Source organism: Stegodyphus dumicola, chromosome 6, assembly GCF_044657685.1.
Source record: "Stegodyphus dumicola isolate Sdum_Otavi_A_Nest chromosome 6, ASM4465768v1".
Taxonomy (NCBI): Eukaryota; Metazoa; Arthropoda; class Arachnida; order Araneae; family Eresidae; genus Stegodyphus; species Stegodyphus dumicola.
This window is the reverse complement of record NC_140773.1, coordinates 130,167,752-130,193,610: the sequence shown is the minus strand read 5'-3', so window position 1 is coordinate 130,193,610 and position 25,859 is coordinate 130,167,752. Positions and strand designations below refer to the sequence as shown.

The following is a 25,859-nucleotide window of genomic DNA, read 5'->3' as shown; positions in this document are numbered from 1 at the left end:
ATTTTGTAGAGGTATTAGATTATATGGTTGCAGGGAATTTAAAAGTAAGCAATGCCCTCTCCGGGATTCGAACGCCGTACCTCCCAAATACTAGTTGAGAGTGCCTCCAATTGCATCACGAAAGCATGCGGAGAGGAAGGAGAAAAAGCTTTACATACTCCCCCGTTTAACGGAAGACTAGGGATTAGGGGACTCAATCGCGAAATCTTGGTGGTGATCAATTATCGTTCGCCAAATTTTAGTCCGGGCGCCACTTGTCAAATCTTTTCTTTGCAAATTTCTGAAGAAAGGAAACTAATTAAATCCGCACTGCTGTCGTCGAAATTTGAACTCCGGATATCCGTAATGCTCGTCGAGCGTCCTTCCAGTTACGCAACGAAGACACGAGGAAACGTGGGGGAAAGTACATTGCAGTTTGGTTTCCTCAATGAATTACTTGCGTAATTAATAATAATTGCGATAAAAATATAGCAATTTTTGTACCAAATATTTAAAATGAGAAGTAGTCTGAAGTCAGAAAAATGCAATCATCATAGAAGCAAGCAATGCTTTTCGATTTTAGAATATTAAACAATACTATTGCACATAAAATAAAAGATATACACGTCTTAAGAACACAATATAAAATATATACGTATTGAGTAAATATATTTCCAAAACGGTATAAAAGGTCGTTTTATTCTATGAAAAGTGACTTGCAAATTGACTAATATCTACTATATAAAAGTAATATCTTTTTTGAAAATATTATACTTTCGTTCGGTAAGTTAGTTCTACATCTACAAAATCATATGTTCCTTCAAATGTTATTTAGATATTTTGCTTCATTTTTAATGAGTTTCATGTAGAAGAATGAGGTCAAAAACCTTATTAATACATAGTTATGGTAGTATGTAGATTTCACACATGGAAAATATTTCGCCATCAAACTTTGAATATTAAAATTGCTTGCAGTAACGTACAAAGAAATGGCATGGACTACACGTATTTGAGTAAGCTTTTATTTAGCTCACTGATGGTGTGAGAAGCAATTTTGAAAAGATTGTCTTCGATTTTTAAAATATTTTCTCATAAGCTATAAGTCCAAATTATGCACACGCATTGTTTATGGCTATTAATACAATCTGATCGATTTTTACGAAATTCTGTTTAGATTTAAACGGAAGGCTAAAACGATTTACGACAGAATACTTTCATTTAACAAATAGTGATGTTTTTACTGTTTACTTCAATTAATTTTAATTTAAGCATTTTAAAATACGTGTAGTAAAGTCTTGAAATTTTCATAAAATGTAGAACAGACATCTCGCCCTCTTTCAGAACAAAAACAGTTAAAAAATTAAACCGCAGTGTTTGTGCATTATTTTACATATGATGGAGAAATGTTCCGTCTTAAACGTTTCTTGGATTCAGTTTATGATGTTATGATGTCGATAGACGTCACTATATTTTCTTGTTTCCTTGGCATTACTCTAATACTCCTTTTATTTATTTGTTTATTAATTTTCCTCTCCTTGCTAGAAAAAATTACTTCCAACAAAATTGAGCTTATCACAGATGTCTCTTTTCTAAATGCTTCTTTTCTCCCCTTTCTTACAGATAGATTTTTCATTTACTATAAATTTCATATATTAATCGCCAAAACGACATAATTTAAAAATTAATTAGCTTTTAAAATTTTTTGTAACAATTCTATCTCTCCGTTTTTGATTTTCCTTATTTTAAAAGTGTAAATGGGCAGAATGAGTATATAAAGTTAAAGATCAAATGCGTGACGTTTTATTGCATATAATGTATATAAATTTCGATGTAAAGTTATAAGTTATGTATTTGATCATACGGTTATAAATATTACTCGAATTGTTGGCTTAAAGATGATTTTTTATTTGAATACTTTCATTGATAAAGTATAAATGAGATTAAAAAGAAGAAAATAGTAAAAACAACTAAATAGATATTTTTGTAAAAACGTTTATATTTAAAACTCACAAAGTAATACTGAACCTAAAAGCAGAAAAGTAATATATTGTTTCATGGGAAAATCAGATAAAATAATTCTCTTTATAAAAGTCATCAATAAATTTATATAGTGGATAATAAAAATGTAGGCGGTTAAATACAGTAATCTAATAATCAAATTTAATTATTTAAGAAATAAGACATTTTCTTTATAAACATATAAATGACATCCCACGCCTTTATCGTTCGTGATGTAAAAGTTTAGATGAACTTTGCAAAGACAATTATTTAATTTCTTGTTTTCACTAAACAGTTAACACATTCTTTTTCTTTTATCTTTCATTATTTCATGTGCTTCAGACAAAATCATATTTTATAAAACCTTTTTATGCCTTTTACATTCTTTCATTTTTACTTCCTTGTACGAAGTAAAGGAAGTATTTATTTAAATTAACATCCTTATTTATTTTTCTTTTATGTGTGTGCATGTATCTAAAGCTATGCACAGAAAATTACATATATAAATGTACTCGTATGTATAGAGTCATAGACTGTTACATCTGTTGTTTTTGTAATTGGTATATGATATTATAACTATGAAATAAAAAATAAAAAAACTTACTGTTTTATCTCCTAAATTATGCACTTTACAATGCAAGTAGACTGTTTGTCCTAGTTGTGTAGTTACATTTTTTGGCATTGCAGGATCAAATGAGGGCTGTTCGACTTTAGATAAGAGGTGGGAATGGCCAACTAAAATAGGCGACCTTCTTGGTCGTGATCTTGAGAAATTGGTTGGCAACGTTAAGCATCCAAAATCTTGAGTACTGCCTGCAGAAAGGAAATAAAAATAATTAGAAGATTCGTAATCTGAAATAAGAACATTTTTGAAGAAACAAAAATATATATAAATGCAAAGGACAATTTTCGCTATATTTTAACTTAAAGTTATTACATGGCGTAACAGATTGAATAACGTCATGAAAATTGTATAATTTTCTTATGAATAATTCAAGAATACAACTGCATGATGTGTAAAACAATTACTAAATATTTTGCAACTATGATGATCTTAACAACAAATTATTTCTTCCTTCTTCTTTTCAGCTTATATATTTTTATTCAGGTAAAAGCACATTTTATTCAGGTAAAACCATAGGTTTGTATTATTTGATTACGGTCAAATGTCCTATCTGACTATGAGCATGCAAGCGCTCTTGAAAGATATGCACAGGGAACCTCGCGTATATTTATTAAACATATGGGGGGAATGCTAATAAAGCCGCATTTAGCTTGACTGTTCCGCACTTTGGATTAAATCTAATTAAAAATAACTGAGGTTTACGTATTTGACTCATTGGAGGGGACAAACCTAAATGAAATGCTAGTTGCTCATACGCTGAAACAGAATTTATTGCGAAAGATATAATTAAAGTTCGAACAGTTTTTATTGAAATTTTGAAGCCATTTGTTTTTGTACAAACATACCATTAAGACATTCGTTAACATTCTGATGCTTAAACTGTTATTATTTACTGTCTATGCATAACATAACAGAAAATTAAAATTAAAAAATAATTGTCTTAATTTCAGTTTTACGGCAAGTCAATAGAAAAATGTGATTTTATCCTCTATATATTTAATACAGAAATGCTTATGATTAAGTTATGTCAGGTATACTAAAATAATTACTTTTTGATGGCACTCCTCTTGGCGAGATTCTGTTTTATATGTGGTTTGAGATCTTGCCAATTTACCAATTTTTTTAATAAAATGACTCTAAGTCGGCGAGTTTTCGAATGCTGTTTAATTCGTTAAGAGATTTAATTAATGTATTCATTTGGATTAGATATAGCAACATGATCTCTGAATTAAGAAAAAAAAAACCTTTATTCTTTTCGTGAATCTGCAGACCATCATTTCATTTAGATCTTTAATTTTGTTTTGCTTTTGATTTGAATGAGCAAAAAACTAAGTATTTCTTTAAAATGTTAAAACTTATAAATATATGAGGAATTTGTTTTAACTGACGTATATCAAATGAAAGTAATAACTCTCATTAATTCTTGGTTGTTTGAATTCTACATTAAATATTTCCGAAAATTTTAATTTTTAAATAAAATAAGAACATTCATCTTTGCATAAGTATATAAACCAGAGTTCAAATATTTTAAAATATATGTTTCCTTGCAATGCGTTAAGAATCCCACAAACAAGCAACAGCTTATTTGTTTAATTAGTCTTAATATGTCAATCGCTGTACTACTTTCATCGCAAATTTATCGTTCAAATAATGGTGAAATTTTCCTGTTCAGATGAGTCTGGAATATTGACGGTACATTTAGCTTATATTGTCTAGGAGAACGATGCTGATTATATATCACGTAAAAATAAATACACATATTAGGCTTCTGAAGTCACTAACTATCTAAAATGTCCATAGTACACAGAGGTTTCTATATGAGACAAAGTAATTTGATTAAAAATGTTCGACATAGTATTCTCCTCATAAACTATTTTATTAAAAAGTTAATTTAAGTTTGGCACATGCAGCAGCACAACATACAAAAGGTGTGATAAATATGTAATACGTACATCGGCCATCTTTATCGAGTATTGCATACATAGCAATTTAGGCGCTTTTAAAAATTGAAAAAGAAAAGCATTTCTGGAAAAACCATTATTGGAATTATTAAGCCATGTTTTATTTGGTCATGACCTGTCCTTGTTCCTCCTTGGTGCAGCGCATAAAAGCAGTTCATCTTCAATTTCTCACCGCTCTGTCTCGTCTTTTTCCACTTGTTCGCTTTTTCTCCTTGTCTTGGAATGTGATGCATGGTCACCCACCTTTCTCTCTCGCCTCTTACTTTTAATTTACCTGCTGGGAATCTACTACTGTCATGTGCCCTCTGGGCCTTTTATCATGAGCCGAAAACGTCGCGCTTTGCGCGATATATCGGCACTATTTCTAAGAATACGGATAGGTCAGGAATTCTTGTCCCACGTGACCAGTCTTATGCGTTGCTTTTTAAACATCGAAGCAAAGGGTTTCTTTTTGTATCATCTCTTCATTTCTACCTCGTATGGATAACTTTCAACTTTGGATTTCATCATATGTCACGCCCTGTCGGGATTCTATGAGGATACTGGCAAGAGCAAGAACGAATTTTCCTGCTGAATACCAATACCAGGAAAAACACCAAAGCATTATCAGGAATCCTTCTTGCACTTACTTTTGAGAGTGATGTGAAAGCCTGCTGATCGAAGCGAATCTGATAGAAGGCAGATTGTAATGGCCCGAGGGCTCGGAACATGTACCTCCCAAACTGCATTACTGGTAGGTTGTGCATATCTACCGTTGTTAGTTTTTATGCAAAGTGGATAAATGACGGTGAAAACAACCAATCTAGACGCCAAGTGCTGGACGTCCCTGCGTCATCAAAGGAAAAAGACGTGTGAGACGGTTCTGCTTGCTACAGCAAAATCGTCGCCAAGGATAGGCTTACTGATAGCCCAAAAGAATGCAGGTGCAAGTGCAAATGTTTCGGAACACACAGTTCAGCTTGCACATTTGATATGGGACTGCGCATTAGGTATCCCATTCATGTGCATCTCTTGACCAAGCTTCATTATCAACTCCATCTACATAGGACACGGCAAAATTTAGACTGGTCCTTGGATAAGTGGACGACAGTTGTCGGGTCAGATGAATCACGATTTTCCTTTCATCACGTCGATGTTAGATTCAGGGTACACAACACTCCAGGCTAAAAGTTGCTCCCTTTCTGAACAGCAGATCATACACAGGCTGGGGGAGGCGGTATTATGATTTGGGAGACAATTCTCTTTTGCGCTTCTGGGACCCTTAATTGTGGTTGTATAGACTATGGAAGCTTCGGAATTTCTAAACATAACTGCGGATTAGTTGCAGTCTTACATGATGTCTCTCTTCCCAACTTGAAATGCAATCTTCTAGCAGGACAACGCCCCATGTCACAAGGTTCGAGCTCTGTTTGAGTGGTTCGAGAGAGCATAAGGGTGTATTCCAATTAATATCCTGTCCATCTATCTCGACGGACCTTGAACACAATGGAACACATTTGGAATGGCATGGAGAGGCAGCTCAGAGCTCAAACACCATCATGTCGGAATATCTCAACTTTGCGTGATCGCTGCGTAGGCATTAAGTACAACCTATCTCCATCATCTACCACAAATTGTGGCATCCATGGAAGGAGAGATGTAGCTGTTTCGCAGACCAAATTTCCTCCAACGCTTTATTGAATAGGTAGCCATAATGTTTTATAGTATTTGAATAGGTGGCCATAATGTTTTTTAGTATCAGTGTATATATACATTATAACTATTAAATATATATATATATATAATTATATATATATATATATATATATATATATATACATATACATATATATATATATATATGGTATTTGCAGTAGATCGGCACTGGAAATGATGAAGCTTGGCATCAAAATCCGGACATGGCTGAGTGGCTTACAGCAGAAATGATGACAGTGAAAGATTTCATTTTGTAAAACTCCAGATCTTTATTCACTTAAAGCGGTAGATCATTATTCTTTTAGATTCTCCAAGACTGCATATGCGATGGTAATTTAGACTAAATACGGTTAACTTTAATTTACTGCGTCATACTGTAAGGATCTTAAGTTTTACTAACGTTTATTTTATTTTAAATCTTTACTATCACTTCTTATTTTCTACTTCCGGCCAGAATTAAAAGCGTTAACTTATTTATGCAAAATTTGTCTGGCGAACGCCAAGTACTTAAGTTGTGGCTTTTTGCCAAGCGAGAGAGAGGAAGGAGTTAGTCGAAGCAGGCCGCTTACCTTAGAAGTTTTACTCAGTTGCTGGTTGCCTTCCAGGCCAGAGGTTTAACCCTCTTGATAATTTTAAATGTATTGTAGTGTTGACAGTTCTCTGTACTACATACGGCTTCCCTGTTAATATAAGGCCAATCTTCCACGTTTATTATTCCAAATTTAAGTTAGAGTTTAGTTATATTTTTTATATTCTTACGTTCAGACCACAAGTAGTTGGTCTCTGTATTCCGAAGTACGGAAGTTATTGTAAAGAGTGAAAAATAAAGAGTTTTGTATACCCTTCCTGTGTATCTTGTCTACTTCCCACAGTTATTGAACATAGCTTTAGTAAGCTTCCTGTTCCGAGTGAGGTCTGCGCATGTTCCCAAAGAAAGTAAGCTGGAACATTGAACCTGATAATACTATTCAAACAAAGAAAGACAGACGGGAAGAGAGTGTATTACAGTGGCAGGTAGAGAAAAGCAATCTGACGAAAAATGGCGCGAACTCTTCATTTATAGCAGCGATTACGTAACATGCCAATATGTTCTCGAATGTACTCGTCTAGGGAGATCCGGAAATTGCGGAAAGTTAATTAGAAGTTACCTGTTCACGTAGAGCAAAGCCATCGTATTTTTTATATTTTACATATGTATATTGAATAATTATAAATATTTAATTTACATATAGATTATATATATAAATATTAAAATATAATTTCAGATTTCTATATTCCGATATCTTATAATTTCAGATATATAGATTTCTATATTGTGGACATTCCTACCGAAATCGACAAATAATAACTCTTTCCGAAAATCCTTAAAATCACTTAAACCTTAATGGTCTTCGTTTTTTATGTCAGGTGTGATTTTCCTCTGTAATATGTCAGCTGCTTTTCAGCTGTGCAGTGACATTTAAAAGTCACAGCAAAATATTCAAAATTTAAAGACTTAGTTCAATATAGCTTATAGAATAACTGCACAATACAATTCTTTAAAAAATCTCTTACTTTTATGCATCTCTCTAAAAATATCATACACATCTGAATTTTGGAGTAGCTTGTATGTTTATATGTATATATAATGTGTGTGTAACAATACCTTTTTAATAACTGATGATCAGATGATAACTGCGAAAATATACAAGATGACATTTACAGGCAGATATTACCAAAAACAAGACAACAGTTTTATTGCTGATCAATCTTGGTATCTTGGTATAATCGGCAATTTTATACTGCCATTCACATCTATAAACAATGGATGAAACCAGAGTGAATGACATGCTAGCAGAGTAAAAGGACAGCGGGAAAGGAAATGCGCATTAAACAGCAGCGATATTTATAGAGACCGTTCTTGGTAGAAACTTTGATCTGTGACAGGATAAAAGACATCTCCAATGCATGTTACATAAGATGTAACTAAACGTATTAATTTTAAGATAACGCACATTACAGTCACATATTTAAAACAACTAATGGTTGTAGGGCAGGAAGGGAAAGTATCAAAATTAAAATGAAAGGTTAAAAGGATTATTGCGAAATTTGAGTCAGTAAATTTTTCTTTCAGATTCTATAACTTACATATAGACACACCCTTTTCAAAAACAAACGAATGAGTGACCAAATGGAAAAGAAAGTAAGGTATGGTAATTCGACTGATTCTCATTCCACTGAATTCAAGCTAAGAAATTGGATATATCGTTTTTTAATCAGTTTCACACAATAAATAAAGAAGGATGAAACCTAGGTATTACCCCTTGAGCAATGCATATTTCAGAGGCCGAATACTGGCAGGCCTCGCTTGGATTGTCCTAATTAATTTGCAGAGACATTAGGAATTTTTAAAAGCTATAAAAATGAAAAATAGCAACCACCGTGAATCGAACCATTTATAATGTATACATATTAGCCGTACCATTTCGATTTCTGTTAAAATCAATAAATATTTTGCAAGTAGTGTATAGCTTTTGAGTAAACATGTATTATGTTATTATATGTATTTCCCTCTCTCATCGTATTCAAACGTTATGCATTTCTCTTCTGTCGATTATTTGTTATCAAAAAACACTTCTCATTTTCTACTTTTTTCCTAACTTCTTTAGTTATTTCCCTTTCAGGGAGTCAGATCAATTAACCTCCATAATATCGACTTTTCATTTTTATTGAAAAAGTAACATTGTTGCTTGACCAAAACATAAAACATATTTAAGTTAGTACGAAACACTAGTAAATTGAGATAAACGATGTAAATACAGACATACAACCTCGTTTTTAATAGACAGTTTTTAAGAAATGTCTTTTGAATATCATTTAAAGAAGTATGATAAGTATTTTCTCTAATTATTATTCTCTGTTTATGTCAACGATAATATGCATAAGCATTTCGTTTCAGAATTGCATCTGTTAGCAATAAAAGAAAACTTTCAGTGATCTGAATTCGATACAACATTTAAATATACATATGGACTGATTGAAACTTCTAAATATAGGTTTGCTGATGCAACATATTTAAAAATTGGTTAGGTGATATGGTTAGATGTTTAAAAAAATATTTTTTTTTTCTAAATGGAAGGCTGAGAATTTCAAAGATTTAAAAAAGTAAAGGACTTCGGAAAATTAATTTAAAACAATGATTTATGGAATCACTCAGAAAGGAAGAATCTTTCCGAGACAAAACAAAAGAAAACACGAGGCTGCAAAGCGTCATCTTAAAATGCTTATGATGAAAGAAAGTTAAAAATGTAAGAATGTAGTTCATAGAGCGATTTTTTTCGCCTTGCACGTTTTTATCACTAACGAGATTTTTGAATATTTAGGATCATTTTTATAACACATAATCCATCAAACAAACCTTAAATTTTCTGTTAGTATAGTACATACCAAACTGTATTAAACGAGCCTATTTAAATTGTTCTACAAGAGCAGAAAAATTTTGAAGGCACTGACGTTTCATGAAAATAGGATACATTTCTTAAGAATTAAAGTAAAATTGATTTAATATTTTTTATTTTTACTTTGCATGTTAGAATAAAAATAGGTTCACTTAAATTTCTGAATACATCTCTAATTACCAAGGAAATTCTAAGTGATTCTGTGTTAAAAAAATATTTCACATGTGCCTAAATTTGATCCACTATCTGAAATCTACCACCTCAAGGGACTTTACGAGATTTCTTCTCAAAAATGTAATATCGAGGATAAAAAAAAATATTTTCCCTTTAATATAATTGTAATAACAGTATTTATTTTTACTGAATAAAATATTTCAGCTATGAAATGAGTTTTACTAGACAAATAGTCAGGTATTTAATAATGCAGATTTTCATGTTTTTCGCTGTCAAAAATTCTTATCTTCGTCGTATCTTTTCATTGCTCTACATAAACAATCAGAATATATCCATATTCTGATGTGATATTATTGCTTTTCTTAAACAATATATATTCATACTTCAATTATTTACTTATATATATAATGCCTCAAACTTGATTTTGTATTACTTCTCGTTATCTTTCCATGATATAATAAAAGTAAATTTGTCCTTTTAAAATTGGTTGTTTTTTGCTTTTTAGTATTGTAATCGCGAAAATTTTCAGGCAGCATATTTCAACGAAAATATCCATTTTGACGCTTATCGAATGCAATTTAATTATGTTTTTGCATGATATATGTACATAAGGACAGAATAAAAGACTCGTTTCCTCAAATATTATAAAACTACTTTAAAATTAATTCTGAAGAGAATTTTTCGTGGCGTCTGTACGAACGTATGTACGTACCTAAGTACGTATCTCGCATAACTCAAAAACGAGTAGCCTCAGAACGTTGAAATTTTGTATATAGGACTGTTATAACATGTAGATGTGCACCTCGTATTTTGTTTGCAATCGGCCGTAGCAAACGTATGTAAATATATATATCCGCTCTGTTACCCGGCACAGTGATCTCAGTTTCTTTACACTTATATGTTTGTAAATTGTACATTTTGTGCTTTAAAAATGATTAAATTATGTTGTTTTTATCTTCCGGTTAAGGTTTTTATGCCTGTAGTAACCATGTGTGCAATATGTTTAGAATTATCAACAATTTCAAGTTGTTTAAGTGCCACTAACCTCCTTTTTTTTTTTTTTTTTTTTTTTTTTTTTTTTTTTTTTTTTTTGACGCCGGCCATTGATTGTTTACATTTGAAACAGCAGACTAGTGGATTTGCTGCCAATCTAGAGAAACTTAGCTTCGCAACAACAAAGATAACGCCTTCATTTATTATTGCCAATCAAATCATGCTTAATCCTTTCTGGATATTTTCGAGGAAATAAGTGTTTAAGATTTGTTTCGTTATTTTTAATATAGATATTTTGAGTCATTATGTATTTTTGCCTTTTCGCGAAGTGAGAACTGAATTAATTGAATGAGAAATACTCAATCATCCGTGAAAAACTGTTTCTTTTTTGTTTTGTTTTCTTAATTTCTTTTATACATCATTCTAGATTTATTAAAGTATTTGAATAGAACATGTGGCAACGATTAGATAATTCTGTTCTTTAAATGATATAAATTTTGTGCATCATGAGTTATAACATGAATGAAATATAATACTGTTAAGTGAATCTAGCACCGCAGTGTCGCTATGGTAAACAAATACTAGAGTGAATTTTAAAGAATGCATTTGTTCTATTGTGGTTTATGCGCTATCGGCAAAGTAGATTTAATTCAATCCAATAAGTTTAAATGAAATGGAAGAAAAATGCGTATAATTTAATATTCCGTACAAGGAAGTCATAGGGTGTACACATCAGATTTTTTCCTTTGTGTGATGAACAATGTATTTTTGTTTCTAAATTAATTTTTCATTGTCGTATTTTGTTTTTAATTTTTGCGAGTATGAATAATTTTATGTATTGCAATGTTTTTTTTCTTTTTTTTTTTTTTTTTTTTTTTTTTTTTTTCCTTAAAGAAAAATTTTAGATTTATTTGAAGTAATGCATAGAGAGTGACCCAAAAGTCCGATCATGACTGATGTGGTAAATCCACATCACACCGTGACCAACATACCAGAGTCGAGCACAGTAAAGTGGCAAAGTCATTAACGGACTGACTCCGTCTCTCACTATAGCTCATTTCATTTACGATTCTCATGCGGCGCACTGTCATTTTGCTGCCCAGCGCCATATGTGGGCCTTTTTTTTTTTTTTTTTTCTTTTTCTTTCAATAAAATCCCATGTCAGTTTAAGCAAGTGTGTCCATTTTTACCTCTCTACCTATATTATTCCTGAGTTATTTAGTTTTCAAGTTTTCAAGTGTTAGCGGACTTTTGGGTCACCCTGTAATTTAAAATTGGTTTTATTACTTTGTAATTTCATTATATTTGAGTTAATACATTCTTTTCTGAATCAAAAAGTTTTTTTTTCATTTACATTACTCTATAACTGCCTTCTTAATAAAACCTTCTCAGCCAAAATACTTTATTTTTCTACGTATATGAAAACATAAAATAAATTCACATTTCGATTTCATTTCTTTTACGTTTAAGTTTAAAAACATATTATTTACTTATTTTATGCCTTCTTTACGTATAATTTCTTATAACTAAGAGTTACCCAGGCTATGTGCACATATTTATGTACTTACATATATATCATATCGGGCCAAATAAGCCTGCTTTTAATATAAAACGACTTCGCAATTTTTAAGGAGATTTAGGAGAAAAATAACAAATTTTGTGCAATAACATTTCAAATTAGTGAACTTTATTTTTGAACATATTTTATGTTGAAATATAACTAAATAATATTAATAATCATACACAACATAAGTCCATGTACTATTGTAAGGTCGAAAGTGGAAATTTATCGTAATGAGTAGTTTAAATGTCTAACTTCTTATATAAAATATGTTTAATTTCCGGAAAGGTATTTTAAGTGCGAAAATGTTGTACATTTAAGTCAAACACTTAATTCGTACACTTAATTCACCGCAATATTCAAACGTTTTTGACTTTACGAAATTTAGCAGATACAAACAAACCTGTTCTTAAAAATAGAAATGTATTTGGAGTCGAAAAGAAATAAACAAACGGGAAATAGCAGTTTTTAAATATGTTATACACGCCGTACATTCTCTCAAGCGCATTAAAGACGTTGATGAAAAATCTGATATCGCTTTACGGAAAATGTGAAATGATTGCAATAATTTAATTACGTATAAAACATGCATAATGTATGGAGAGATTAACACATGTAAATATAAATGACATTCGGAAGCGTATGTTATCTTCGTTCAGGACTATCATGGTTTAATGAAGATGATGAAACGAAGAATATTCTTCTGAGTCTCTTCGGTATTATTAAGCAACGTAACTCTAGGCCTACAGGAGGAGGATTTTTTAGAACTGCTAAACTGCTGTCATTTTACTCAAGATGTTGATTAAAAATTAACATCTTGATGGAAATAGCATGTGTTGTATAATATATGACATATGTTGCTTCACACAGACAAGAAATGACTAACAAAGACCTGATGCATCTTGAAGAACAACAGAGAGAGGATAAGGAGAGAGAGACTTCCTCAACAGAGAGAGGAGGAGTCTGCACCAGGGAAATAGTTTGATATAAAATTAATGGCAGTAGCGTTTTTGAAATCTGACGAAGAACTCGAGTTTTTGGGAAAACCAAGAACTGATTGTCGTCGGGCTGATAACCAGGAGTGATGGTCTGCGGTGCCATTTCATTTCATAGTAGGACCTCTTTGGTTGTCATCCGTCGCAACCTACAGCACAGCGGTACGTCGACGAAGTTCTAAGGCCCGTTGAGTTGTCCTTCATGCCACGCCACCCTGGACTTACATTTCAGCAAGATAATGCCCGCCCCCACACTGCACGTGTTTCTACTGCTTACCTTAGTGCTTGCCGAACATTAGTTTGGCCAGCAAGGTCGCCGAATCTCTCTCTTATTGAGCACGTTTGGAGAATTATGGTTAGGGCCCTCCAATCAGCTAAGGATGTTCAAGATCTAACGCGCCAGTTGAGCAGAATTTAGCACGATATCCCTCAGGACATGCTCAACCTCTATCAATCGATGCCAAGCCGAATAACTGCTTGCATAAGGGCCAGAGGTGGACAAACGCGTTACTGACGTTTTCACTTTGTAAAGCTCAGTCATTTCAATAAATCATCCAATTTTTCTCAAACTGTAATCATTTGTTTTTCTGTACATGTACATCACTTCTACCGATTTTTGTCCCATTCGGATAACTCCTTCTTGGTGCGTCGTTCTTCTTCTTTAAGAGTGTATGCAAAGATAGTCTCATCCTCACCCCATCATGAGAAGCGTAAAACAATGTGTAGGGAAAACATAGATGGAATTTTTTTTTTTTTTTTTTTTTTTTTTTTTTTTTAAATCTAGTACTAGTAAATTGAACAGATTACTTTTGAGAGCTGCTTATTTCTGTAAAATTTCCCCTATGATCAGACAAAGATCATGCAATTTTGCCAACTTAATAAGAAATTAAGCACGCAATCAAGCTACTGAGAAACTAATCGTATTTAATATCACATTTAATAAATAAAATTTTAAAGATGTAGTAATTATTTTATGCTAAGCTTAAAAATATTTAATTAACATCTAATTACATGCAGAAAATTTCACTTATTATTTCGTGACGTTTATTAAAAAATAACAGAAACTATTTTAATAAATTTTTTAAATGAAACATGGAGGTATATTACTTTTACATAAAATTAATTGGAAACAAAGCAAAACTAAATTGAAGAATTGAAATTAATTACTTATATCTGTTTATGTGAAGTACAGTTATTCAGTATAAAAACATACTGATACGATTTGTATCTTAAGACCAAGCGGGTGTTATCATTTACTACCTCAAGGCATTATTTGCATTTAGGCTACTACTACCTATATATTTTAAAATTATTTTAGTGAGAAATAATTTATTGTTCTTGTCAGTATGCGTACGCTAGTGCGAAGTATCTATAAATTATACTTAACAAAAACGTTTTTTCCCCATACAGTGAGATATTCGCGATTGAATCAACATAAATGGAAAGGAAAAGTAAAGATTCATTTGATTTCCTAATTCATTGCCACAACTCCAATTGAACTTATTATAATCCTATGTCCTTGGTATAAAGATACAACATAGCTTTATTTAAAATAGTGATATATAAGAAATTCATTCTTCCCCCACCCAGATTGCCAAACCTTTCCGAGATTTTATTATATTAAACTGGTAATAATGCGGGCAATAGCATTAATAATACTAAGCAGGAGTTTTGAAGTTGCCGAGATTTAGATTAGAATTGAAAATACATGGTATTTTACTTTACAAACACGTTCCTCTATATAAATATAATATGGAGTTAGTAAAATTCTAGAGTTAGAAATAATATTATATATGATTCAGTTTTATCGTTCAGTTACAAAGCTATAGGGTTCTATTTAATTTTGCTAATAGTTATTTGATTTTGTGAGTCTCCTGAATTCTCTTATTCCCCTCACATTTCCTCGCCAGGATGTAAATGAGCTAGGTTGAACTAGAGTATTTAAAATTTTCAAGAGAAAAGGTTAGACAGAGCGTGATATCGCTATTGTGAGAGCACGTTGTTAATTTCTACCAGCTGTTAACCTTAATACCTGTTACGCATTCTTGCCGCCGAATTATTATTCTGCCGCTGTAGGTTTCTGAAGCAACCTGCTAGCTTAAATTGAATTGTGTAGCCTCGCATTACTATTTACTTTTAAATTTAGTGTTACATTATCTTTTAAGTTCTCACCGCAAGTGGTCGGTGTGTTTGCAAACATGCAAGTCCGTGCAATGTTCTGAGTAATTTGTGCTCAATAAAATGGCCTTTTACGCCCTTCCCCAGGCTGTGTTCATCTTCAAACCTCTGCGAGAAATTGCAAGGATCAACACTTAGGTAAATCTAGTTACATTTTATGATAGCTAAGAAAAAAACTAGATCTTGCAAAGCAAGTGCTGAGAATGCGCAAGACAGAATATTCATAGAAAGCTACTAAGTAAAGTAATTATTTATTTATCATGAATAAATTCTAAAAATTTTAAAGCGCTGTCAAAATATAAGCAAATCGAGATGAATATTTAAAATGCTATAATTGTATTGTTAAGGCAAATACTCAAAAAATATTTTTTTCTGTTTGAATGTTCATATCCTTAGAGTCTCTCTTGCACTAATTATCGCATTAAAATTTAATCGGTTTTTATAGAGGAAAGTTTTATATTAAGGGTAAGTATCTACGTTTAAAGAATTATACTTAATTATCTTAAAGATGAGCCTAATTCTTATCATTACCTTTTACGTTAGTTGATTAAAACTAATTATATACAAAGTTCATAGAACTTTGTATATAATTATCATATACCTAGCTTATCAAATTGCTATATAGTTGAATGCAACACTGTGTTGCATTGCATAATTGAATGCAATGCGGTGTTGTTTTAGTAAATTGTTGTGTAGTTGAATACAATGCTGTGAAGAAATGCAAAACAACAATGGAATATAATTGCTGAAAAAAATATTACCATGGTTTTCATATTAGTAACTACTACTAGAAAATATTTAATACTAATTCCAACATTAACATCATCATCAACAAAACATAATATATTATATATAAAACCAAACATTGAATTCTTACAAAAATGTCTTGTAATTTTTAAATATGCAAATTTATGAGGCAAAACTTATTATCTCCAGCCAAGTAATTTTCGATTTGTAGGTGTATATTTGAAATGCTGCAAAATTGTCAAGCAACATTCATCATTTCTCTTGAGGAAGGAATATACTAGATTTGAAACCTGCAAATACAGTTCTTCTTTTTTCTGCTTTTCATCTATTCTTCTACGTTTTTATTCATGCCTTTGAGAAGGAAGATGATAAGAGTTAGTCCAAAAGGAAGGCCGCAGGTGCTACCTTTCCCATGGAAGTGCTGTGTCGGGTAAATCTTTACAAACGATTCTAAGCTTACATTCCTTTGAAACATATAGAGACTGTACATAAATCTTAGTCCTTGCAACCTTATCTCTGATGTAAGTAAACTTAAAAGATAGTTACACGAGCTATATTTTAGAGCAAATGTGGCAGATAGAGAGCGCATTTGTTGTTGAAAGGGGTGCTAATGCAACAAAGTTTTAGATTCTTGCTAAGGAACATATTAAATAGCACTGGAATCTTCACCTCTACTGTTTTCGAAAACTACTTACACTGTTTTAGAAAATACATTTATTTGAGAATGTTAGGCAAATGCAAGTAACAGAGACTTAATTGCGAAGAATGGGACAATTTACTTTCAGCGTCTTATCTAAGTTTCAGATTCTATAAATCACCGGAGATAATATAAAATTCAAGAGAAGATAAGATTATTAGCTTGGTTTCTTCGGGAATTTTCTCTTTTATATAAAAGTTGGATTAAAATTAAATTTTTATGTGGAATGCTTAAAGGGAGAAATATGAAATTTAAAATTAGCAGCCTTTATATAAATTGAAATTATATCTCAATCGCTTACATACTAATACACTCTGGTTAATTACATCAAGAGATATTTAATTTTGTTAAGTGTTAATATGTACGCATTTGCCTAGGAAGAACAGTTTTTAATCTTTTTGGAGTAAGCATTTATTCGATCGTACTCTAGGTTATTTGCGAGTAGTAAGGGGGGCAGATACTGTGTTATAAGAAAAGTTTATTATACACGCAACACAAAGGATCAATTCCCGTCAAGGAAGCATTGAAGTTTTCGAGAAATCTACCTTCAAAATATCAAGGCTTTTCTAAATTATGATCACATTGTCATAAAATTTTGTGTAAGGGAAAAATTACATGTAACACTGAAGCTAAAAACTGTTTAGACGAAGAATTAATTTCAGTTATATTATTTTTATTCACAGTGATGCCATAATTAATGCATATTCAAAATTAAACGTTCTATAGCAGATAAAGAGTTTTAAACATTTTAGCTATTTTTTATAGCTTAATTCATGCCCAATAGAATATTCCATGCAGTAAGCTTGTTAATCTCAGTTTCAGCTTTACCATTAGCCATTCTTAATTTATAACATCGTCTTCTCTATCTAGGGATCCAGTTGACTTAAGCTTGAACTGACTGTATAAGTAGATTGAATGTTACTTTTTTAGCACAGAACAAATGCTTAGACAAAATTTTTCTCCTTCAAGATCAAATCTTCTAGAATCCAGAACTCTAGAACCCGTATATAGTGTATTAGAGCCTATAGCCTCATACTTCTGTTAAACCTGTATATACTTCAAAGCAGTTTGAATGTTCTGCAGTTTAAATTCCTGCGTTATTTACTTATACTTTTTGCCACGACAGATTTCATTCAACATTGTTAGATCTGGCAGATCTGACAGGAAAAAAACAGCTATAACTTGGACGAATTTTAAATCTTAGAAATAGCTTTCATCTTTAATATAGGAACTGATTGGATACATAGGTTATAGTTAGTTTGAGGTTATTTGAATGCAGTCAAATGCAAGACTGTTAACAGAGTAACGAAAGCGATACCTGCAGCAGGCTTTCTAATGGAAACTGGCTACTGTTCACTTTACATGTGTTAAAAACTGACTATGCAGAAGTCTTTGGAATGGGAATCGAACTCTCAGCATTTGCTGTATTAATCAGCCAGTCTCTGGTGGGGCGGTTATATAGAGTATACATTTTCAAAGTGAGCCATCATTTAAGGCATGGACTGTGCATTAATATATTTTCCATATGATTTGCAAGGTTTGGTTTGGTTTGTTTGATTATGGCACAGCAATTAAGGGTTATCTGCGTAAGAGGAGGATTTCGTAAGGTAAATTGGCACGTATACACGTTACACATGGAAAAAACCACGAAAAGGCCCATGTTGCCCATTTGCCTTTCGCCGGGACTCCAACCCATCACTGAACTACCAGTGTTTAGCGACTTTACCACTAGCTGGCTGGTGGGTGATTTTCAAGGTGTGCCTCATAAAAATTCTTTCTTTAAACTGAATACTTTATATATGTGTAAAAAATATATGCTGAGATAAAATATCCATCCATCTAACATCTAACTTTCTGTAAAAGTTATTGTTAAATAAGGAAAACAAAACAAAACAAAAAAAAATAACAATTAAATTAAATAAAAATGTTTGCTATAATATTATGGGTCAAGAAAGGACACATTGGGAAGAAACATTAAAAAAATAAGAAAAAAAACATACGTAGCTTAAAAAAAAGCAAGCTATTCATTTTCGGAGAGAAACGAAACAATGGTAAATAGAAGTTTAACTAAACTTTTTCATCATGGAAGATAAATAAAATAAATTAGCTGGTGAAATGAATTAGCCAAACAATTCTCCTTTTAATTAGATATTTTTGTTTTAATTTTTCTCGTGGGGGATCTAAACGTTTTTATATGTGTTTTTAACTTTCCATTTACCACTTATTTTTTTCCATGCCGAAGGGAAGAAGTCTATTTGCTTCTCTCCAGTTTCTACATATATTTGGGTCGCCTTCGAAATTCCTTACTTTAGTGAAGCTAAACATCACAGTAGACATTTTGGACCAGTTTCATGAAGTTCTAATGAAATTATTTCAACTAGATTACAATTATAAGTGCTTGAGATTTTGAATGTTTTATTATTTTCATAATTCCAAGTGTTTAAGTATCTGATTGCATTAATGTTTTTTTTTTTTTTAACTAAAATTTATCTTCTTAGTCTTTTTTTTAATTCATTTTTTTAAATTTCAGTCATTTTTTAGTCGTTAGTAAAAATCAAATATATGACTTTTATACAAAACATTTCAAAAGTAATATTGGGTTTTACTGTTATGTAAACTGTTTAAAATTGAAAATAAACTAATAAATTAATATTAAATAAATATTTGTATTTGGATTAATGAAAGCACATGAGCACTGACAACAAAAAGAGGAAATAGATTTCACTAAATTCATTACTCATCAACAAGAAATGTTTTATGTGTTTTCCTCCCGACATTATTTAATTCTTTCAATATACGGATTCCAGCTTAGTCTCCCTTAGTCCCCCACACTATGCTTTGACTGCGCTGCTCTTTTGGCATAGGTAGTATGAAGCTCTGTTGCCATGGTGTCCAAATACCAAAAGAGGTCATGAATGTTTTACATGCTTATATTGTCTTTGCGACATCGGGGCACTTAAAATACTCTTCAGCCTAAATAAAGTATTGTGGAGAGGTTGGGGGAAAAAGAGTGAAAACCCTTGAATAAGTTTTCCTTCAGAGTATTAGTGCTCGAAACTGGGACGGAGCTGGGGAATTCTTACTATCACCTACAAAACGCCAAAATATATGTCATTGAGAGAACCAATTCATGTCCACGATGAAGTTTGGAGACTTGAACTAACTTGATTGTCAAATAAATAAGATAAGTTACAACAGTATTTATAATATAAACGTATAGAGAAATGATGCGAACCTGGAAGTCAAATATTAAAAATGCACATTTAAGCCATACGTAAGGTGAAAAAAAATATACTACAACAAATCTTAAAAGAAATTTTTTTAAATAATTATGAAGATCATATTTTATAAATGATGCATTTAGTTAATTAAATACAATTGTGTCCTAAACTGTTGTAAACTTGTCACAGAATTAAATTAGTGTTCATATCATTATGCAACAAATTAAACAATTCTGAGCACGTTAACGTAGACTAAGTAACGGGACATGCGACATGTCGACTGGCAAAATGCAACTATTTCGAGACAAAAGTTATTAAGGTATAACTTTACTCAAAATAAACTTATACACTTGATTCTTTTTTTCATTTAAAATGCATAGATTACAGATTACAGAAAACACATAAAATATGTATTAAATGCCTAATATTTTTAAAAACCAGTTGTTTAATTTCATTTACCTTTGACGAATCTCTTCTGACAATGTGCTAGATCGGTACAGTTTTCTTAAAAAGTACTGCACCAATCGTCCTCAAATCGAGCATGGTAGTTAAAAACATATCTAAGAATAATAAGCAGTATTTTATATTTTACTTAAAAAGAAAAATATTAAAAACAAATTAGTAAAATGCTTTGAAAAAGAAAGTTTTGTAATCGCCAAAAATTTCGGGTATCATATTTCAAAGAAAATATCCATTTTGAACAGCTATCGAATGCAATTTAGCGATACTTTTGTGTGACATCTGTACGTAAGGACAGAATAAAGGACTCTTTTTCCCTAAACGGATTATAAAACTGATTTAAAATGGATTCAGAAGATATTTTTTCGTGGCGTCTGTGCGTACGTACGTACGTATGTACGCATGTATCTCGCATAACTCAAACACGAATACTCTTAGAATGTTAAAATTTTGTATGTGGGAGTGTTATAACATGTAGGTATGCACCTCCCGTTTTGGTTGCAATAGACCGCACCAAAAGTGTATAAGTATATATGTATATATATATATATATATCCGCTTTCTTACTCGGCTCAGTGAGCTCAGTTTCTTTATTCTTACTGTAAATGTGCATTTTTACTTCCTTGCACAAAGTAAAAAGAAGGTATTGTAATAGCGAAAAATTTCAGGTGTCATATTTCAAGGAAAACATCCATTTTGACCGCTATCGAATGCAATTTAACGATGTTTTTGCGTAACATCTATATTTAAGGACAGAATAAAGGAGTCCTTTTCCCCCAAAAAATTCTATACCTGATTTAAAATGAATTCTGAAGAGAATTTTTCGTGGCATCTGGGGATACGTACGTACATACGTATCTCACATGACTGAAAAACTAGTAGCCTCAGAAGGTTCAAAGTTTGCATATCTTCCGGTTAAGGTATTTATGCCTTTAGTTAACCTGCATGTCATAGTTGTATAATTATCACAATTTAAAAATTGTTTAAATATTGCGGTTAAGCCATTTTTAACCATAGCAGCCATATTTGTTTGCATTTGAAACTTAGCAGAATAGCGAATTTGTTACCAGTTTAGAGAAACTAAGTTTCGCAACAACAAAGTAACGTTTTCTTTTATTATTGCTAATTAAATTGTTCTTAATCCCTTCTGAAATTATCATTTAAGTTATTATATTATCTAGCATATTAACTCAGCATAGCGTTTGCAAGAAATTAAATCCGTTTCTACGCTTATAGTGCCTTTTTGCCGAGTGAGAACAAAAGTAAACTTTCAGTTGTTTGCACCGAAAAATCTGTCTTCTTGCCTGCTGCCCGAATTGCTTGTTTTTTAATAGAAAATGCAATTTTAATTGTAAAAATTGTTTTTAATAGTTTAAACTGTATTTGGTGTTTCAAATTTTTGTATATTATTAAATTTTTAATGGAGATGTTTTGTGTATACAGTTACCCAGACGGTACAATGGTTATGAGAACCTACGCGATACTAGTCATTGGGTTCGAATGCGGGAGAAGGTATGGATGTTTATAAATATATAGTGGCATGGGAGCGCTTTAATTATGCAGCGAGCTGAAAATCCTCTCAAGGGGTTGGTAGTACGGGAAGAGGGGGTGGGACCCCACGGAGTGGTTTCTTCCAAACTTGAGGGGCAAAACTGAGCGAAGTCGTACTGTCACCTGTATGGTGCTCAAGTCTCTTCTCGCTTCTTACGACAGGCGCAATCTTGCTTCCCTTGCCACGATGGATTTCGTAAGCTTGATATACTGTTAAGGGCCGTTTCCACTGGGATTTATCTGAGCTAACGGAGTCAGTTTCATGTGTCGACTCGCACCGCTATGCGTGCAGTTTAGATTTTTCAGCTTGCTGCCCTATGGGAAAAAACTGGTTTTTGAAATGAGTCGGCTACGTCAGTTGTCTCTGTTAGCTCAGATAAGCCCCAGTGGGGTTTTTTAAGTAGACACCTTTATTTTGAAAAAAATCTAATTAATTACCCCTATTGTTTAGTGACCTTACGGATTCTATTATTATGTGTCTTGATTTGAAATAGATGTATTTTAGATGCATTTATTTTCTAGATAAAATACAATAATAAAGATTTTTCGTGAATACTTTGTAGCAGTTGATTTAGTTATTTTGAATTTCGCTCAAAGCAGAGTAATGCAATATAACATCTCTATGTGAGTTATTTGCATTATTTTAAATATTTCGTTTTAATACTGCGTTTTCTTTCATAAAATAATCATAATTTATTTCCTTGTTGCATAAATTGAAATCTGCCTGGTTTTGATGTCAGAAGGAAAAGTGTGCAAAACTTCACAAACTGTAGACATAAATGATTATGCATATTTTAACAGTAGATAATATCATTAAGAGGTAAATAATTCTAAAAAAGGTTAAACTCTAATTAAAATATATTAATTTGTGTACTGAAATTCATTTACGCTTTCTGTGTTGTTATAATGTAATAGAAGTAAATTAAAGATATACCTCAATTTGCTGCCAACGTAAATTAATGTATAATTTACGTTCAAATTAATTTACGTTCAAAAGTTAAATTCAACTATTTTGAACATTTCATATTACTAATTTTGTATAATGTAACATGAAAAGTCTGAGAAAGCGAAGCTTTGTCGTAAACGTAAGATTACATGGGCAAGTCTATTTAATATTGAATAAATGGCTACCTCGCTAAATAGGTGAGATAATACTAAACTGGCGATGGTTTAGACTTGCGGTTCTCAACCTTTTGTTACGTCGAAAAAAATTAAATTTAACTTTAAAAAATCTGACTACTTGTTTTTGGTACCGTGACAAATAAAAAAAAAAAAAAAAAAAAAACTACTAAACTTATCTAAAACTAAACTCTGTACTTACATAATCAAAACTTTTGAAACTAAAGGGACATCAAAGAAATATATCCTCCCTGGTGTTTTGGTAGAATCACGATTAATTGACAAAAACAAAATTCGAAAATGCACTTCCACAACAAAATCTTTAACACGCTATCTCTCACTAAATGAAAACTAATTTAGATATCCAACCTAAAAACACATAAATTTCAAATACAAAATCTAGAGATAGCCTTAAACACTTAACATTTCAAATACCACACAAATCTCTTCAAAACACCAGGGAAGATACATTCTCACAATTAAGAAGTTTACTCAACAAAATCAAAATAAATTCAGTAAACAGATCGTATAGTCACCAACACTAAAACTGATTTTTTCTACTACCGCAATATAATTACCCAGGTTCGCGTGAAAAACCATGTTTCCGTAAGGATCACATGGGTGACCTACAGTAGACCACAATTATTACACAAAAGAAACATACAATATTAAAGATAATAAACACATTTATTGAAAATTCCCACACATTATTATTTAAGATAGCTGGCCAGACTACCCCTACAAAAATCTTTTAAAGTTACTCATAGTTTTTTTTTTTTTTTTTTCAAATCAATCTCATATTTAACATTAATACAAAAATCATAGCGAAACACGTCACAGTTCTTAATCATTTCAAACAGGAACTCAAGAAGATTAAATTCATTAAAAAAAACTAATTTAGAATAAATCATATTGAACATAGCACTTAAACATTAAAACAAAGATTCACTTCCTCCAAATTGGTTCAATTAACGTCTGACTATTAAACATTAAATAAAAAAAATAAAAAAAAATAAAAATAAAAAAAATAAATAAAAAAAAAAAATACTTTCTCAGCTAGAAATTTGGTAAAAACATTCAATTTTTATCTACTTAACATGACAGCTCTTGCTTTAGTATTAAACATTTCCAAATTTAAAAAGATTAATTATCAAAATAAAGCACCAATGAAAATATAAAGTCACTCACGAAATCCAAGGACACAGGAAGCTGCCCGGAACCAGTTACAAATCGTCGAAACAATAACTGCCAAATCTTCAGCCTTTTCAGGAACCGGACCTTTTCACAGTTCCAACAGTGACCACAGTCAAGCAGCATTTTAACTCAATCAACTTCCCGATTTCGAAGTTCCCCTGAAGATAAGAGAAAGAGGACGAAACTGGAGACAAAAGACCAAGGCAGACCTCAGGTGATGACGACCTTCCATATTTCCATCTTTTCTAAAGCAAAATAGAAACTCCAGCACGAACGAGCAGTTCAGACTGTTCCACAAATGGGAAAGAAACATCAGCGACGAAATTGAAAATAATAGGCCGCAAGAATTGCCGCCGTCAACATGTCGAGCACCAACACTGTCTCGGACCCTCCGTACCCAGATTCTCGGAGATAAAAACTTAACTGTATACCGCGGTCGACCCCCGAAGAACCGCCGCGTTTTTCCTCCGCTCCATCCCAGCACTTCACTGACCGCGGCCGGCCCCTTAGGGGCCGCCGTCAAAGTAGCAAACCCGCTAAGGCTCCAAAAAAAATCTGCTAATAGTCTTCTCTAAAAAAATCTCTTTTTCAGTCCAAAAGATCCTTCTCCTTTTTCCGTGCAACGGCTTAAGAATCCTGGGCAGACGCTCACCAAGAAACGCCTCAAAATCACTATTGGTTCAAACAACACTAAAATTAAAAATTTAACCAATCTTAAGGAAACTTGGACTCCCTTTCGCCAACTAGAAGAAAGGTCATAAATCGCCACTGAAATTCTCAGAAATACAGAACTTTCTACAAGAAGACAGTCCCTTTCTTTTCCACGCAATAGAAGAATGTTTCCAACCTATAACTCTGTCAAAAAATCGCCGCCCCTTAGAATTATTCGACTCTGAACGAGCAAAACACGTGTATTCAACCCCCGCGAAAAAGGGGAAAATACAGCTGGACAGTGACCTCTAACCTCCAAAGAAGCCTACTGGTGAGAAACGGAAATACAACCGCGCCCTTTTAACTGTAACACATATTCTGCCAAACTTAAGGGAGCTTTGCCGTAAAGTTTAACAATATTAAATATTATACATTAATTTTAAATCAGAACAATAAAAATTCATTAAACACAGTAAAATAATAAGCAATAATTATACACAACAAAAAATACATAAGAATTTTCCATAACACTTTTGACTAACGCGTACCATCTAAGCAATAATTGAAAACCTTTCGTACCACCCCTACAAAGTACTACTACCACAACCATTCTTGAACAAAGCT

General features: G+C 32.0%; 1 protein-coding gene across 1 annotated transcript in view; it reads right to left on the bottom strand.

Moving 5' to 3' along the window:
* LOC118195367 (zwei Ig domain protein zig-8-like) overlaps positions 1-25,859 on the bottom strand; it is a 550,410-nt gene that overhangs the window by 258,033 nt on the left and 266,518 nt on the right. Inside the window, exon 2 of the mRNA XM_085818895.1 lies at positions 2,582-2,790. Within this exon, the coding sequence (XP_085675021.1) occupies positions 2,582-2,790 (209 nt within the window). The remainder of the gene's footprint in view (positions 1-2,581; positions 2,791-25,859) is intronic.